At 42.6% G+C, this 19,417-nt stretch overlaps 1 protein-coding gene across 2 annotated transcripts in view; it reads right to left on the bottom strand.

The window, feature by feature from the left end:
* Nucleotides 1-477: 477 nt before the first annotated feature.
* Nucleotides 478-19,417, bottom strand: part of LOC147450640 (proteasome assembly chaperone-like protein) — a 37,493-nt gene continuing 18,553 nt past the window's right edge. For both annotated transcript variants that reach the window (XM_086520763.1, XM_086520764.1), the window contains exons 7-8: nucleotides 1,132-1,189; nucleotides 478-1,051 (exon numbers count right to left, since the gene is read on the bottom strand). In XM_086520763.1, coding sequence (XP_086376889.1) covers nucleotides 1,001-1,051; nucleotides 1,132-1,189 — 109 coding nt within the window. In that variant the 3' untranslated portion in view covers nucleotides 478-1,000. The remainder of the gene's footprint in view (nucleotides 1,052-1,131; nucleotides 1,190-19,417) is intronic.

The raw sequence follows: 19,417 nt of genomic DNA, 5'->3' as shown, positions 1-19,417 counted from the left end.
GTGAGAAAAAAAAATTTGAGAGAGAAGAAAAAGAAGAAGAGAGTTTTAATGTCCTAGGAAACTATCCCAAGAGACCTTAAATATCTAGCCGACGAGGAGTTGAACTCAAGACACAGAAACATCCCAAGGAAACTAAATGATTAATCCAACACACATGTGGGTGATAGGACTATTCTACACACGTGCACACACATACAACAGAGCTCACACTGACTGACACAGCAACAAATCAACCTTTTACTCTCTTCACCTATGGTGAGAGACTTGGGAAATAACATTCACACAAACACCTTACAGGTATGAGCAGTTCCCCCCCCTCCCCCACCCCCCCCCCCCCCCCCCAAAAAAAAAGGCTCTTTCTTCATGCATGTGGGTTAAACGCCCACCACAGGTAGCCCTCAAACCCTCCCCCAATCTGACTTGAACTTTAGGTAGATCATCCTAGATGAAAGCTGCCATAATTGGACAAGGGTCAAGTTGTTGCAGATATAGACATTTGATATTGAAGAATGTACAAGCTACTCGCCAAGTTAACTCAAGCCCCTAAGAGGGGCATCACAAATGAGCACAAAAGGAAATACCATACTAGATAGGGCTACCGTCTTCTAGAGTTCAAGGCACATTGGACAGATCAACGTTGTCACTTCGGATCGTTCTTAAAATGTCCAAACGCTCTCTTTTATTCTCTTCTTCCTTCGGGAGTATCTGAATCCCAAATTAACTATGAACCTAGGTGGTCAAAAAATGAGGCACATAGTTACATGGAAATGGGAACGAGATTGGCAAGGCCATCTAAGACAGAAACCGCTTGCAATGGAACAGATTAGGATTGGCTTCTTATAGTTAAAGTTTGTATGTAACCTTCAGAAACTCATTAAGAAACGGCATAAAGGAAACGAGAAATGCGTGATTTTGGAAACGGAGTTTCTGATCCGTGTTACTATGCACCAGGCTGATAGTGTCCAGAAAATGCTGGCTCACTATGCATGACTAGAGCTCTCTACCACACTTTGTTTTCACAAACTCTCTCTACAATCTCCTTCAAGGTTCCCTGCAAGATAAAATAGGGGGGCATTTAATCTCAGACAAAATCACATGACTTGTCAAGGCTTAAAGACACATAAATTTTACCCTTGAATGATCTTTCAATCCAAGAGATAAAAGCAGGGGCCTTGAAGAGCCCATGTCACTGTTCAAGAGTAACCACAAAAAGAACCATTAGGTTAAAGTCGGCCTTTGGCAAAAGTTGCAAGTTCAAATCCATTTTATTCACAAAAGAATTATATAAACAAGGTGAAAGACTCACATTGGCATTTTAAAACAAAAAGTTGAGAAGTTCTAAGCCCTAAATGAAGAGACCATTTACAAACTAGAATAAGACTTCTTAAAACAGAAAATTGAAAAGTAAGTCATAAGGCTCTTCAATGAAAGGACCTATTTACTAACTAGCTAATTGGATTCACAAATTTGTACGCCTTTCTACTTTGAATGCACCCCTTAAGATTTCCCCCTTCTTTTTGAGTGTGCTTGATGTTTTAATCCACTCTTGGAAAGCTCTGATCAATTTCTTCATGAAAAAGAGGGTTTTCCAGATTAAAAGACAGAAAAAGCCAACTATGAGGTTACAAAGACAAAGATAAGAAGGAAACTTATTCAAAAGACTGTTTAATAACTTCAAAAAGTAGGTTAGTCCAAGACATATCTTCATTCATGAGCAAGGCTGAAACACTTTGAACACACAATGCAGTGAGTAGCACACAGAAACTCATGTCACAAGAGTCATTTAGAATTTGATTTATTTAAGTCATAAGGACAGCTCAAGTAAAGATACCTTTATAAAGACAAAAATATTGACATGAGCTAAAGGAATGAGAGAAGGTTACTTGAATGAGGTGAGAAGCCTATAAGCACGAGGAAAAGCATTTGGAAGGTGAACATAACTCCACACCCCCCCTCAACAACTGGTGCTGTGAAGCTACCGAGGAAAATGGCACAATCCTGACAAACCTTGAGGAGAAGAAATCTCAAAGGAATGAATGCCAAACTCACAAAACGGCAACCTGTCCAACACCACTGTAATGATAACCAAGGCTGAGATGGCACCCATCAAGTCGAAAGGAAGCTGATAGAGTAGCCAACTACGGAACAAGTCGCTGAAGAGTTACATAGAAAGAGACCAAAAACTAGTGTCAAACTCTTTGGTGATGATCACCACTAAGAGAGAGAAACGTAGTGTAGCAACATGAGCCAAGTCGAGGAGTATAATATGGGGACCCCCCTGAAGAGGAAAACTTTGACCAAAGCGAAAGAAAGCTACCAAGGTCCAAGTCAAAGTGAAACAAACCCACAGGAAAATATCTCAGCTACGAGGACCGCCTACAAATAGACCCATTGTCCCACATCAAGAGTCCTTGGAGACCACCTTTGATTAGCATAGGTAGTAACCCAATCACAAGCTGTCCTTACACTATCCTTAGCCAATTCAAGCATTTAGAAATCCCGAACTTGGCAATCTTTGACTTTCTATACGCCAATAGCTATAGGGGATTAGGGCTCAAATGCATACATCAGCATGAATGGGCTAAATCCACTAGCAGAATACTTGCTATTGTAGGCAAGCTCTAATTGTGGAAGGTACCTTTTCCAATCAAATTGTTTGTGAGAGATATAAGCCCTCAACATATCTTCCAACGTTTGGTTCATCCTTTTAGTTTGTCCATCAGACTTAGGATGATCAGAGGACGACATACTCAACTTCATGCAAAGGTGAGCAAACACATCTCGCAAAAATCGCCTAGTGAACTTGGTATCTTGGACACTGACTCTGGCAACCATATAGCTTATAAAGCTGATCAACAAATAAATTGCCACCTCATGGCTTTTTATTGTCAATTTTGTTAGTATAAACTTTTCCATTTTTGTGAGTCTATCAACTATAACCCAAATGGTATCGTTGCCACGACTATTATTTGGCAAACCAACAATAAAATCCATAGAAATACACTGCCACTTGGCATCAAGGATTTCCAATGGATGTAGCAAGTAAGCTTTCTTAAGGCACTCTGCCTTGTTGACCTGGCACTGAGTGCGTCTCTTCACATAGCTCTCTATGTAAGAGTGCGTCCTTGGCCAATAGAAACATCATCCAACGCTAGGAACCTCATGGCATTCGAACAAAATCCTTTGTCGAACCTCATATATTTCCCGCATGCGAATTTTTCAATTTCTAAACGATAGTCCAGCTTTAATGGAATATTGTCTCTGTCTCATCTCTCAAGCACGACTCACTTGGGTCTCCGGATTATCCAAGCCTGTATGAGAGTCACACCCTACTTTGACCTCGTTCCATATCTTGCCAAAATGGCTATCAAAACGACTGTGCCTTTTGGGGGGAGAGAGAGAGAGAGAGAGAGAGAGAGAGAGAGAGAGAGAGAGAGAGAGATTCGTCGAGATTTCAATCATAGACAAAGCGTTAACCTCAAGAATCCCGTTGAGTGCGTAAGCAATTTGATTGCTAGATCTTTTTTTGTAGCAAATCTCAAGGTTAAACTCTTGCATAAGCTCAACCCATCTAGCCTTTCCGCCTCTGAGATCAGCCGATCATAGATATGAGTCCAAGCAACAAACGTAGAGCCATACAAATAATGCCGCCACTTCCTCAAAGCGTGACCACAACGTAATGATCTCTTTCATACATTGGATAATGTATTTTAGCATCAGAAAGTTTCTTGCTTTTAAATGCAACAGGACATCCATCCTTATACAATGCTGCACCAAGCGCATAATCATTAGCATCCGTTTTGAATGGCTTGCTAAAATCCACAATAAGCAATATTGGTGCAATAGTCACCAAGTGCTTTAGTGTCTTAAAGCTCTCATCAAGACATCATTCTTGATAACAAGAGGATTACCTTTATAATGAGGCACATTATTACGAAATTCAGTGGCAGAAGTACCAAATTACTAATCAAACAAACCATGTAGATAATATACACTGGTAAAAGTCTACATCAGAAGACTTTATATCCTTAAAGCTTTTCCAAAGCAATGACGAAACAATAGATATGGATTACAGAGATGAAAGTCCACATCGGAAGCCTCATATCCTTAAGCATTGCAAGAGCAGTGACACTTGACATTACCAAAATGATATGTACAAACAGTTACAAAGAGAGATACATACTTGTGGCATGTCTTGCTGCATAAACTGTCACATGCACATCTAACCCTATGTGCATGTGGACAAGCTATCTCAAGTCTAGGGTTCAGGTTAGCCTAGGAAGTCTTCTGGCACCTTTGTGAGCCTGTGCGCAGGCCGTGCATGTCCAGGCACTTAGAGTAGTTGCATATCCTCTGATTGCACACCCGGTACCACCCAACATATGCATTGTCCAAGCAGAAGGTCCAAATCCCTGCCAGTTTGGGAACAGAACATTTTACAAGCATTTGGTATTGACGTGTCAAAGCCCTAAAGAATGGAGCCAACTTGCAGATGCCGGCCGAGGGGCCTAAACCCTAAGAAGAACAAGTAACAGAAGAAGAAGTCCTACCAACTTATGAGGACCCTGTCCGATGGGACACCAAGTGACATATAGAATTAAAATAAAGCAAGACCCACACACACACAAACTGATGACGTGGCAAATTTTGAAAATTGCGCTGACATGATGACGTGGCAAGCTGTACGGATTTCCGCGTTTGCGCCGACGGCTGTACGGATTTCCGTGATTTACGCTGGCAACTTTTTGGCTTTGCTTTTGGACCAAATGCTTTTGAGTTTGAAGGCTTTTCATTGTAATTGCTTTTTAAGCCAAGGGCCTTTAAATATGAGGTTAGGGCTCATTCTCTGGCATGCTTCCTGGAGAAGGTGTAGAGTCTGGAGTACCGACTTGTACTCTGTTGATGCAAAATAAAGAAATACCGAAAGGGGCGCCAAGGTTTAGGGCCAATACTCTCTGGGGTGGAATCCTGCCACTCCGTCTCGCGTGTCATCTCTCTCTCTCTTTCAGTTCAGTTGTTATTGAAGTGCTAAAAGTCTGTTCAGTCTGTTCTTTTCTATTGGCACGTGGTGCCCGTCTTGTGACAGCTCAACCCAGTTTCTAGCAGGTATATAAGCACATAGGGGACGCTCATTACTAGCAGAAGAGGCAGCAAAAGAAGCTCAGGCGACTTGCAGTGCACCTTCTCAACAAGACTGGTAGAAGGCCTTAGTGTTTTCAGCCAAGAGAAGCAGCCAGCGTTTTTGGATTCCATCCCTTAGCGTTTCCTACAGCAGATCCTCCCCAGCCGCAGATCAAGCTCATGTTTTTCTATAGCAGATCAGGCCTAGCGTTTTGCAGTTTCCTAACGCCACATCAGCCAAGTCAGGTAGCGTTTTCAGTTTTTAGCGTTTAGCCTTTGCAAATCTAGCCACTAGCTTCGCAGATCCCACCTACCCGCAGCAGATCCTCACCGTACCGTCGAGTCAACCAGTGTTTACAGTTTCAGCCCATTGTTTTCAGATTTCAGCATCTGCACTTTCAGTGCATCGTCTTCGAGTCGTCGTCATCGCCATCCTCACCGACACACTGTCAGTATTCAGCAGGAAGTCAACGTTTTGCAGATTCCAGCATTTCAGCCCTCGCGTTTTCAGTTTCAGCCGTCCTCGTCCTCGTCGTCATTGTCGTCGACATCGTCGGCAAGTCCATTGCATCTAGACTATTGTACCAAATTTGTGCAATCTATAGCATAGACCTCTCTCGCCATAGTGAGGGGGCCCTTGGAGGAGGCTTTGAGAACCGCCTTGTGTCGTATTCTTCTCTCTCTCTTTCTTTCAGTCTCAACACATTCATTCACAGTAGCATTCACTTTGTTTGTGATCATTGCACTCTCTCTCTCTAAAGGAAGCGGAAGGCTCTCCCTTCCGTAAGTAAAAGGAACCCTTGAGCACAGATCGGAACACTCATCTTGAGCAATATCAACATTCGCTTCCGCTGCACCTTACATTCGTATCAAAGCTTTTTGGCAATGTTCTGTATCACTCAAGGAAAAAACCACAAGAAATTTTTTGCTTGTTGCGGTCGCACATAACCCAAGTCCACTTGGGCGTGTCGATTCCTAATTGTGTTTTTGAATAGTGACAGGTATTCCAAGAAAGAAGGGCTTGTCCAACCTCCCCTTGTTCCTCTTTTCACTCATTGAGAGCGGACCGTGCACTTCGTGGCCGACCAATTGACGTGAGGTGGGAAAAAGAAACTTTGGTGTGAGCGCAAGGCCGCCAAAGGGTGCTACCCGCAAGGAAGAGTCGAGCTCAGGTAAGAGAAAAGCCTTCTCAAACACCGATTGCAAGCTAAAGAACTCAAGAACCTCAAGAACCCACGAACCTCAAGAACCCAAGTTCCTCAAGAACTTAAGTACCCAAGATCTCAGTGTATGGTCGTCACCCGAAGCAGAATAGATACTTTGCATGAAGGTGACAAAAGTGGAGTTGGTGAAAAAGAAGTTTCTACACCAGAAGAATTGTTTGCCGACCCTCCCCCATCCCCATCTACGCCACCGGTTGCACCAAATCCTATGGAGGCTTTGGTCAAGTCAATGATGGACATGATGCTACAGCAAGAGGCGCAACGCGCCGCCATGGAGCAAGCACGCGAAGCTCAACGCATAGCGGCCAAAGAAAGGCGAGTGGCTATGGAGTTAGAGCGTGAGGCGTAGAGAGACCAACGCATGCAAGAGTTGGTCCTACACGTACTCACTTCGAAATCCGAGCCAGTCAAAGATGTGGGCAGTTCATCTGGAAACACAAGTAGAGATGCGGACTCCAACAATCCAGTCACTGAGAAGTTGACGTTCAGTAAGTATGACGGTAAGATGGATGGTAATGTTATTCATCCTTGGTTGCATCAATTTAATGCTTGCTTTGCGACAACTAAGAAAACACGGAATAGCAAGGTTTTGACGGTAGCCATGTATCTTGCTGGTGATGCCATTAATTGGTATCAAGCGTGGGAAGAGGCACAGTTAGCCGTGCACCTAGATGAAGCCGAAGAAGGCGTGCCCCTTTCTTTCAATTGGGCCGACTTCCAAGACAAGCTGAAGGCGCGGTTTATGCCACCTCAATACTTAGTGCGGTTGAAAGACATTGTGCAGTCTCAAGCAAATTGGTATGCCAGTTATGTCTTTCTCTAACCGTGTTTTGCAACTCGGCACCCAATTACGCAAATCGGATGATGAGCGCAAAGAGGCATTCCTTTTCGGGTTGGACGAGTATATCAAGTTTAATGTCGAAGTCCTCGACCCCGTGGATCTCAACAAGGCGGTAGCAATTGTTCTCGCACAAGAGATGAAGCATAACAAAGGAAAGCCTAAGGATCTGCTTCAAAAATCTTATCTTTGGTGCTAGATTGGGTGGAACCTTCCTGACACCCTCAATAATCTCAAATGGTGCCTTCAGCAAAAACTTCTCCCACTGAGTCTTCTGATCAGAGATATAAGATTTTAACAAATCTAAAACCACTGAATTGGCTATCTTCGATTGCCCATTTGTCTGTGGATAGAAAGAGTACGAGAATTTAAGCCGTGTGCTTATATTCTCCCAGATTGCGCTCCAAAACAAACTCGTGAAACAGGGATCTCTAATTGAAACTATAAATTCAGGCATACCATGTAATTTGAAAATTTGCAAGACAAACAGCTTAGCCAATGGTCGGCTTAAAATATTTTCTTTACTGAAATAATCTTGGCTTGTTTATTGAATCAGTCGATGACCATCCAAATGCCATAATGTCCACTGTGAGTCTTGGAAAGGTAAAAAATGAAGTCCATTGCTATACTCTCCCAAGGTCAGCTAGGAATGGGTGAAGGTTGTAGGAGACCAAGTGCCTTGTGTCACGTGCACATCTAACCCTATGTGTACGTGGACAAGCTACTTCATGACATGGGTTCAGTTCAATTAAAATAGAAGTGTTCTGGCACTTTTGAGAGTTTGTTCGCAGACCGTGCATGTCCAGGCACTTAGAGTAGATGCATATCCTCTGGTTGCACACAGCTTGATCATTAGATTCCCATTAAAACCCATTAGGAGCATTTTTACAGAGCATAGACCTATTTTTCCTATTTTTGACATTTTTCACTTATTATTTTTTAATGACTTTTGTTGGAAACTGGGTAGCGCAAATTCACTAAGCAAGTATATATAGAAACCTAGCGCTAGCACTTTCTGGCAAAAGAGGCAGCAGGAACTCCGGTTCAACAGGCACCTTCTCAACAGGACCCTCAGCAGGCCTAGCGTTTTTGCATCACAGCAAGGACCTAGCGTTTTTCATCCACATACCAGCCTTGGCGTTTTTGCATGGCAAATCAGCCTCGATGACAACAAGACACAGTAGATCAGCCCTAGCATTAGCAGATTTCCACTGCAAGCACTGAATTCAGCCTAGCATTTTTGGATCAGCAAGACCAACCAGCGTTTTTGCAGATCTTTGCGACAGAACCAAGAAGAATCAGCGTTTTCAGTTTTCAGCAGTCAAACATCGCAGAAGAAAACCCAAACCTCGCAGATCTCACCTTCCCACAGTAGATCCTTGCCGCACGGTAAGATCCAATGCAGTTTGCAGTTTCAACCCGGAAAACGCAGATTTCGGCATCTGCGTTTTCAGCGCGTCGTCATCGACATCGTCACCGACATAGAGTCAAAATTCAGCAGATAAAGATTTGCAAATTTCAGCTATTAGCATTTTCAGATTTCAGCCGTCTCGTCGTCATCCTCATCGTCGTTGACATTGTCGGCAAGTCCAAAGCATTGTAGAGATTGTGCAATCAATAATAGACCGCTCTCGCCATAGAGAGTGGGGCCTTTGGAGGAGGATTTGACAACATTCTGGTGTCGTATTCTTCTCTCTCTCTCTCTCAGTCTCATGCACCTTCATTCACAATGTTCATCCACTTTGTTTGTGTTCATTGCACTCTCTCACTAAAGGAACCGAAGGCTCTCCCTTCCGTAAGTAAAAGAAACCTTGAGCACAGTTCGGAGCACTCATCTTGAGCAAAGTTCAACATTCACTTCTGCTCCACCTTACATTGGTATCAGAGCTTTGGCAATGTTCTGTATAAAAGAACCACAAGAATGTGGGAGTTAAACACTAGCTCTCTACCTACCTAGCCATGCGGGAGTGATCCCTAGAATTCTCTAGAAACTCACCTTTGAAGCCTACATAAGAGGCTCTCTTCTCATGGTTGTAACAAGTCTTTTTGCTCTAGTAATATAAGGTTGCTTTCCTTTTGTCTAGAGTGTTTCTCTCTCATCTACACACACACACACACACACACACACAAGTATGAATGCTTCACATGTGTATCCACCCTAGAAATTCCTACAACTGTTATCAGAGCATTAAAGACCCTCGTGGGCCACTAGCTCACTTTTAGGTAGTGTGTGTGCACTCTTAGCAAAGTATGGTAGGAACTCTCCTATCTCTCTCTAGAACCCATGAGTTTTCTCCCTAGCTTTTAGGAGTCTTGAGCTACCAACTTGTTCTCTCACTAGTCTCTTTGACTTTTTGGCCACCTAACCATGCAAAAGGTGTTTTACTCCTTCAAGCCAAGCCAAAAGAAGTGAGCAAACTCGTGGGCTGCTCTTGCTCTTTCTCCATCATCCTCTTCCCCAAATCCAAGCTTCCATGGTGACCTTGGATGGCTCCCTAATCACCTCTCTTAATCACCTTCAACTCTAGCTAGACTAGTTACTTATTCTCTCTCTATTCTCTCACCGCTAATAAGAGGAGAAGGCACTTCATTTTCTGTTTTGACAGCCCATTAATCCTCATTAGATTGCCATTAATCCACTCTTAATCTCATCATTAGCCTTCTACAAGCTCTACACAACAAAAGGGCAAGACTAGCTAGCTTATGCAAGCAAAACCAATCTATTTCTACATGTTTTTAATTTTCTGTTTCAAAACAGAGAATTAAAACCTCATTTTCAATCCTCTAAATCAATGTTTGAGGCTTCCTTAAGCTACTCCAAAGCTTGAACTACAAGGGCATTCAATTTGGGCATCATCTACATCGATTTCGGGAGGAAGAGAGCTCATTTCGAAGGCCGTTTTTGCTCCAACAAGCACTCACCTTCAAAACAGAGAATTAATTCTCTGATTTTCACTCATTTTCCAGCTTTGTTCATCAAGGGAGAGCTTCTACAAATCATCTCGACACATTGCTATACTTCAAGGCACATTTTGGTAACATTTGGAGCTTATTTGTGCATGTTTTGAGCCTTCATTCTTCATTACCGCATACATTGCTTTTGTAAAAGGGTAGACACCATTTCGACAGTCTCGAAATAGGACCCCCTTGCTTACATTATCTAACATTATGGGTAACAATGACGTCTCAATCTTCAATGGAGTTGGCTTCCATACATGGCAAGTCAAGCTCAAGGGCTACTTGATGAAGAAAGGGCTATGGAGTATGATTACTACCGAAGGGGGGGGAAACCTAACGGCACAACAACAAAGGGAATTTACACAAAAAGATGAGAAAGCCTTAGGTATTCTACTCACTAGTGTAGCGGATGAGATAGTGCATCACTTAGATCAAGCCACTTCCGCTAAAATTGCATGGGATACACTAGAAAGAACTTTTGGGGCAAAGGGTAAGCATTCTAAGATCTCCCCTAAAATGCAACTCTATTCACTCATTTTGCATGACAATGAAACACTATCAAGTGTTGTCAATAGGCTTAAGAGTATTTGCACCCAATTAGCTTACATTCAATGCAACATAGATGAGGATGATAAAATAGCTATTCTTCTTAAATCCTTACCTATTACATATGAGCACATAGTCACCGTGCTTAAGGAAAAAGAACCAGTTCCCTCTCTTGAGAGTGTCATCCACTCTCTCCAAGAGGAGAAAAACAAGCACAAACACACTAAAGAGACACCCATATCTCAAGCATTATATGTTTCTAATTCAAAGAAAGCATGTAAACATTGTGGGAAAACCAACCACTCTTCCCAAAATTGTTTCAAAGTCAAAAAGTGTGTTAAGTGTGGTAAAGTTGTGCATCCACCCCAATTTTGCCCTAAAGGCAGCAACGGCGACAACGGCAGCTCAAATGGCGGCAACAATGGCGGCTCTCTCTCCAAAGGACGACACGTTCACTACACACGTAGTGATGATGATGATAGTGATGAAAATCACAATGTCAATGATGACGACAACGACGACGACAACAACACCAATGAAGGGATACATTTCACCACTTCTCCTCGTGCTTCCTCTTCCGCTTCTAGCACTTCCTTTTCTAATAAAAATCATGTTAAGGGCAGCCCAACTAAAGGCAAAAATGTGTACTACTATAATAGTGGTGATGACATCTGTGATGGGGATATGCTACCTTACCTCTTTGTTGAATCCTTGTTAACTTGTAGTACTTCTATGTGTGAACCGCTTATGACATGATGTTGAATCCTTATGAGAACCATCAATGTTTATAAAGTCATGAATCCCATATGTTTGTAATGTTGGACATAACGTTGAATCCATATGAGAACCATTATGTACCACATCCTGTTTTCTTTGTGAACCTCAGTTGGTAGACGCATGTGTTTAAGAGGGCATTTGTGGGAGTTAAACACTAGCTCTCTACCTACCTAGCCATGCAGGAGTGATCCCTAGAATTCTCTAGAAACTCGTCTTTGAAGCCTACATAAGAGGTTCTCTTCTCATGGTTGTAACAAGTCTTTTTGCTCTAGTAATATAAGGTTGCTTTCCTTTTGTCTAGAGTGTTTCTCTCTCATCTACACACACACACACAAGTATGAATGCTTCACATGTGTATCCACCCTAGAAATTCCTACAAAGAACCACAGAATTTTTTTTGCTTGTTGAGGTCACACGTAACCCAAGTTCTCTTTGGCGTGTCGATTCCTAATCGTGTTTGTGAAGAGTGACAGGAAACCCAAGAAAGAAGGACTTGTCCAACCTCCCCTTGTGCCTCTTTTCACTCATTGAGAGCAACCCGTACACTTAGCGGCCGGCCAATCGATGTGAGGTGGGAAAAAGCAACCTTGGTGTGAGCTCAAGGCCACCAAGGGGTGTGCCCGCTTGAAAGAGAAGAGCTCAGGTGAAGAGAAGATCCTTCTCTGACACAGATTGCAAGCTAAAGAAGAACCTCAAGACCCCAAGAACCTCAAGAACTCAAGAACTCAAGAACTCAGGAACCTCAAGACCTCAAGAAGCCAAGAACCCAAGTTCCTCGTGAACTTACGAACCCACAACTTCACTGGATGGTCATCACCCGAAACGGAATGGATACTTCGCATGGAGGTGATGAGCATGAGGGTGGCGAAGAAGAATTTTCCCCACCATGCGGTTTTTCTGACCCTTCCCCATCTACGCCAAGGATTGCACTAACTCCTATGGAGGCTTTCGACAAGATGATGATGGACAGGAATTTAGAATGCGAAGCAAGAAAAGAAAAAAGAAAGGCAGAACACGAAGAAAGAATGGCAGCCCTAGCGCGTGAGCGCGGGCAAGCACGCTTGGCGGCCGCAGAAATACGAGCAGAAATGAATCGCAAGCACCAAGAAAGAAAAGCAGAATTGGCTCGCGAGTGCGAAGAAGACAGTTAGCCTTTGAGCGTGAGCGCGAGCAAGCGCGCTTGGCGGCCGAAGACAGCAGGGTAGCCTTGGAGCGTGAGGATGAGCATGAGCAAGCGCGCAATGCGCATGGCAGCCAAACAGAGAGCCCACTGCATGTAAGATTTGTTACGACTCTTTTTTAGTATGCAGGCACAGATTGGAAAAGAATTAGGAAAAGGAGACTCTCTCAGTTTCTTCTTTTACAAAGCAAGACACACATGATTTGCATGAAAATGATAAGCATGATTATTTGAATTATCAAGATGTGATTATTCACGAGCATGATGATTTGTAGGATAATGATGTGATTGTTCACAAGGATGATGGTTTAGTAGATACTTTTTCTAGTGAAGCTAACCTCATTGCAGATTCGATCAATCACGAAGAACCGATCTTGGCTCTCGAGCCTAGGTTCCAAGAACCCTCACAGGAAGTATTATATGTTCGAATGATTAGTCAGCATGCATTGTTCAAGTGTTTCATTCGTGATGCTTTCCTGTATTTTAGTCACAGTACTTATGTGATCCCTTTTCATATGCATGACATATTGTACGATGAGCACGATTCACTCATGAATGGGCACGGATGTATGCGGATTACTCATGAAAAGATGAAATGTTTACACCCAAGGAATTCACATTCCATGTCTCTTCCTTGGCATGACACAGTTTCAGAAAGAGCACAAGAAAGATTGAGCATCAAGCATCAGCATTTCCATTATGATTTGCCACAGTTGATTGATTTAGATCACAAAGTCAAGATTCGACCCCATTGTTTGCGTGTGCTTGATGAACGGTTTGGCACTCCGTTTATATGTTCATCTACATTGCATGCACAGTTTTTTCGAAGGATTAGTAGTATGTTCATGGTTTCAGGATTTTTCATTCTCGGAGATTCTTGAAGAAGGTAGACGCATGACTCTAGACGAAGTTGAAGCATTGAAGGAGCCACAGATGACTTTGTGTCGCTTTCGGCGCGGCCCAAAGAAGAAAGCGTTGCAGACCTTTATGAAGTTCAAGTATCGCACGACCCACACATCAGAGTGGGCCGGCGAAGAGTCCTTCCCAGGATTCCAGACCCTGTTGGCGATCTCCCTCGACGCCATACAGTTCGGTACAAGCACCTCACTTTGAAAAGGAGGGGATGTCACGTGCACATCTAACCCTATGTGTACGTACTAGCTACTTCATGACATGGGTTCGGTTCAGTTAGAATAGGAAGTGTTCTGGCACTTTTGTGAGTCTGTTCGTAGATCGTGCATGTCCAAGCACTGAGTAGATGCATATCCTTTGGTTGCACACAGCATGAATATCAGATTCCCATCAAAACCCATCAGGAGCATTTTTACAGGGCATAGACCTATTTTTGACATTTTTCACTTATTATTTTTAAGTGACTTTTGTTGGAAACTGGTAGGGCAAATCACTAAGCAAGTAAATATAGAAACCTAGAGCTAGCACTTTCTGGTAGAAGAGGCAGCAGGAACTCCGGTTCAACAGGCACCTTCTCAACAAGACCCCCAGCAGGCCTAGCGTTTTTGCATCACAGCAAGGACCTAGCGTTTTTCATCCACAGACCAGCCTTAGCGTTTTTGCATGGCAGATCAGCCTCGGCGACAACAAGACACAGCAGATCAGCCCTAGTGTTAGCAGATTCCACAGCATGACAGCAAATCAGCCCTAGCGTTAGCAGATTTCCATCGCAAGCACAGAATTCAGCCTAGCATTTTTGGATCAGCAAGACCAACCAGCGTTTTTGCAGATCTTTGCGACAGAACCAAGAAGCATCAGCGTTTTCAGTTTTCAGCAATCAAACATCGCGGAAGAAGTCCCAAACCTCGCAGATCTCACCTTCCCGCAGAGCAGATCCTCGCGGCACGGTTAGATCCAGCGCAAATTGCAGTTTCAGCCCGGAAAACACAGATTTCAGCATCTGCGTTTTCAACGCGTCGTCGTCATCAACATCGTCACCGACATAGAGTCACAATTCAGCAGATAAAGATTTGCAGATTTCAGCCATTAACAATTTCAGATATCAACAGTCTCGTCGTCGACATCGTCGGCAAGTCCAAAGCATTGTAGAGATTTGTGCAATCAATAGTAGACCGCTCTCGCCATAGAGGGGGGGGCCTCGAAGGAGGGTTTGACAACATTCTGGTGTCGTATTCTCTCTCTCTCTCTCTCTCTCTCTCTCTCTCTCTCTCTCTCTCTCTCTCTCTCTCATGCACCTTCATTCACAGTGTTCATCCACTTTGTTTGTGTTCATTGCACTCTCTCACTAAAGGAACGGAAGGCTCTCCCTTCCGTAAGTAAAAGGAACCTTGAGCACAGTTCGGAGCACTCATCTTGAGCAAAGTTCAACATTCACTTCCACTCTACCTTACACCTTGTGTCGATCGAACTTGACCTTTTGACACACCAAACAACTGCAAACAAATTCATCCACATCCTTTTTGAGCCTTGGCCAATAGAAATATTTATCCACACCTTTCAAGGTGGTGTCAATGCCATGATGCCCAACAAAAGGTAGACTGTGGCACTTTGTCAAAAACCTTATTCCTAAACCCTTGAGTAATACACAACATTGTCTTACAGATTAAATATTCTTCCTTTAGAACGTAGCCTGCAACTGTCTCCCCACTTTGCACCCGATCAAAGATGTCTACAAAATCTAGATCTATTGCATACTAATCAATCATATCCTCAAAGCTTTAATGGTGGATCGTCGAAATAGTTTAAATCTGTGGCTTCTGAGACAATGCGTCTGCCACCAAGTTCTTCTTTCTCTCAGATCTGAAAATGAAACTGCGACAAAATGGTTGCACATCCCATCTGCTAGTCCGAGAGTTGCTTCTTAGACAAGAAGAATCTCAAGCTCTTGTGATCAGTGAACACTGTAAAATCTGCTCCAAGTAGAAAATGGCCCCACTAAGTAAGAGCATGTATGAATTGCAAGAGCTCCTTCTCATAGATCTGTGAAACCCTCTCTGGTCGTGAGAACATTCTACTCTCGTAAGCGAACTTTTGAATGAACCGCCTATAGTACGAGTATAAGCCCAAAAAACTGCGAACTTCATGTACATCCTTCAAATCTGGCAAGTCTCTAGTAGTGTCGACCTTGGCCGCGTCCATCTTTACACCCTCAAAAGAGACAATGTGCCCCAAAAAGTCTCTCTGGCAAGAGAAACTCGCTCTTTTTCCATTAACCACCAATCTATGTTGCCGTAAAGCTTGGAAAACCTGTAGTCGATGGTGTTTGTGCTTTGCCTCACTCTTAGAGAACACGATGATGTCGTCGAAAAAAGTGTCCACAAATGACCGGTACTATCTAAAAATCCTCTCCATTATATATACCTTCATAAGTTCAAAATAGTCTGAACTCACGAATTATAAGAGAGAAATTAGAATAAAGCATTCATAAAACTATAAAGGCAAGGGACACAAGAAAAGAAAAAGAAAAAGAAAAAAAAACTAAATCACTTTATTTGCTACGAAACAAAACATTATTAACTGAAAAATGTTTTTGGAAAAGGCATGCGCAAAATAAGTTGACGCAACTTACTTGGCTGAAACTTTAAACAAGTACTCAACTTTAAACAAAGAAGGAAAAGACATTTTAAAAACTTAATTCTAGAAATCAAACTTCACACAACAACTTCTAAAGGAACAAATTCTTAAGTCCTAATGTAAGCTAAATATGAAAACGAAAAATGAATCCTACTACAAGCCTACAAAGAGCAAAGATCCAAACTTGACAATATGTGACCTCAACTTCGCTACTTGTCCAAACAAGAAGAATAAGATTATCACCTTTATCATGCATAGCTTGGACAACAGCTATGACATTCCTACTCACGTCATCAGTGCCCAAGAGTAGATACAACTTTGTAAAGAGGTCATTCATGCTTCGAACATACTCTATAAAATAAACGAGCTAAGTTTCTATCACACTCAGGAGGTGATGGGCATACTCGGCCATGATAAAGGCTAGCATTTGTCAAGCTAGAATAAAAATACTAGAAGCGCTAAAGTTCAAAACAACAAAATATTGTATTACTAAGTCAAACAATAAGTAGACTTTTAAGCTCCCCACTTTTATTGAATTTACTATTGATTATCTTGAACATTCCAAAGGAAGAAACATTAAAAATAAACTTACTACGATGCAAAAATGAACGAACGTTTTTCATGATTCTTTTGAATGAGTATCCTTTCTCAATAAGTAAAAAAATAAGATGGCACGATTGAACAACAAAAGCAGATTTACTAAATAGTTGAGAGCAAATGACACCATACTTAGCTAAAAGAGAAATATTCAAAGAAATGTGAGACATACGAATGATATTTAGATTGACGTACTCTGGTTCAAGGTGCTTATCATAGATATCTACTTCTAATTCCAAGGGAGTTTGAAAAATCTTAAGGCCTAAAAAGGCACAACAATCACTACATGTGGTACAATTAAGTTCACAAAACTCTTTAGGATAAATTCCTCAACCTACAGAACTCGAATTCAAGTACATAAAATCTGTTTGAGAAGGATAGGTACAAGGCATTGCTAGTAGAAAAGTAAGCCTTGAACTTTGACTTCTTATGGTTGAAAAGTAAGAATGTAGATGTAGACAAAGGAAGAAAGAGATTCACCAGGATTGTAGATGACATTGACATCATATCTTGGTTAGATTTTCTTTTGAACAATTTATATATAACCGTCGGTGACTCTTTCAAGCAAACAATTGGTATTCCTATGGGCACCAATTGTGCTGTTTTTCTTGCTAATTTCTATCTTTGTACTTACAAGTTTAATTTTATGGAGCCTCTTGTCCTTAATAGCACTTGCTCAATATTCTTGTACAAGTTATGCAATGTAAGACGCTTTGTAAATGATCTTTTTGTTCCTGATGTTCCTTGTTTTGGATGCGGGGAAACTGGGTACATCTCCGCGAAGTGCCCTAAAAAGGCACAGAAAGAACAAGATGAAGAAAGGCCAGAGAGTTCGAAAGCAACTGAGGAACATGGACGAAAAGGCAAGATGAAAGCAGGATTGGTTCCACATTGCATGGGTACTGACCCAAGCACGATTGATGAGAGTACAGAACTTTGCCGAGTTTGGGGCAAAGAGAAAGATCAAGAAGCCCTGATTTTCTTTGATGGAGGAGCCAAGGCCAACTTCATTTCACCTGAATTGGCGGCGCGGCTCAAGATTACACCCGATCGGATGGGAGCACAAGCAAAGGCAGTTCTAGCGGCACCCGACAGGGACGCAGCCATTACACCTATCATTGGCAAACTTCGGTTGCATTGTCAGGGGTATTTGGGGCACGAGGACTTCTACATAATGCCCTTGGAAGGTTGTGATGTCCTCTTGGGAATTCCCTGGTACCATAAGAACAACGCCATGGTCGATTATCGGGCGAGAAAAGCGACTTTAATTACAAAAAAGGGCCGAACCATTGTACTTGATGTGAAACTTAAGGGCGAGTCTGTCCCTATTATATCGGCTTCGGCCGTTTCGAAATTAATGAAATCCAATCTGTTTGTTTACTCGATCTTTTTGAAAGAGTTGAATGATGATCATAGGACAAATATGTATGATCTAGAAAGAGAACACCAAGATTTTCTCCACACTCATGCCGATCGCTTTTCTGAGGGCCTGCCAGGCGAGTTGACACCAGCTCGTCCCAAGGATCATACCATTGATCTGATACCTAGAAGCACACCACCGAACCGGCCACCTTACCGAGTGAGCCGAGCCTAGAATGAAGAGATTATAAAACAAGTGAAAGACCTCTTGGAAAAGGGTCTTATCTACCGAGTTCTTCACCTTACTACTCTCCGGTGTTGTTGGTTTTGAAGAAAGACGAATCTTGGAGAATGTGCATTGACTATAGAGCTCTCAACAAAATCACCATCATGAACAGATTTTCCGATTCCTAGGATCGATGATAATCTTGACCGACTACAAGGATCCTCTTGTTTCAGCAGGATCGATTTGAAGAGCGGATATCATCAGATCCAAATCGCGCCAGGAGATGTCATTTTCAAAGACTACAGATCTTTTGTGGGCACTTTCTTTGATGACATTATTGTCTTCTCCAAGGATGAGGCACATCATAGAGCAGACCTGCTACAGGTCTTTCAGGCATTGCGGGATCACAAGTTGGTGATTAATGCAAAGAAGAGTGAATTTTTCCTACCGAAGATAGACACATCGTCTCAGCAACAGGAGTGCAAATGGACCCGGCCAAGATAGAGACCCTCCTTCACTGTGGATGGCTTCTCTACTGTCTTGGTCACATAGAACCCGAGATCATACGAGTCAAGTACCGTCATCCTCCAGGTACTATAGGTGGTACCATCTAATTGACGATCAGCAGGAAAAGTCGGAAGGGGAGGCATCTTCACTGGTTTGTCACCTATCTCCTTATGCACATCCCACTTAGCACCTGACGATGGTCCAGCACCATCACCATTTGAGTTGCTATCCGTCACGTTGGCAGGAAGAGTAACCTTGTAAGAAGAGGATAAGCTTGTTATTTGGAAGAAACAACTTCAAATCAGCCTGTACAACTCCAAATCAGCACCAAATCTAAGACACAAATGGACAGCCAACAAATTGTCTCTTCTCCAGACCACTTCTTCACCTCCATATTCAGGTTAATGCTCGGATCAAAATGACCGTTCCGACTCTAAAATTTATTGCAGCAAACAAACCACCTCGCTGTACTTGCAAAACTCCTACCAAATTCTCGAAAACTCACACCCGATGCCAACAATACCAGATCTGATACCAAG

This window comes from Adiantum capillus-veneris, chromosome 9 (assembly GCF_014529385.1).
Source record: "Adiantum capillus-veneris isolate H3 chromosome 9, ASM1452938v2, whole genome shotgun sequence".
NCBI lineage: Eukaryota > Viridiplantae > Streptophyta > Polypodiopsida > Polypodiales > Pteridaceae > Adiantum > Adiantum capillus-veneris.
The sequence above is the reverse complement of the archived record's forward strand: the minus strand, read 5'-3'. Positions and strand labels throughout refer to the sequence as shown.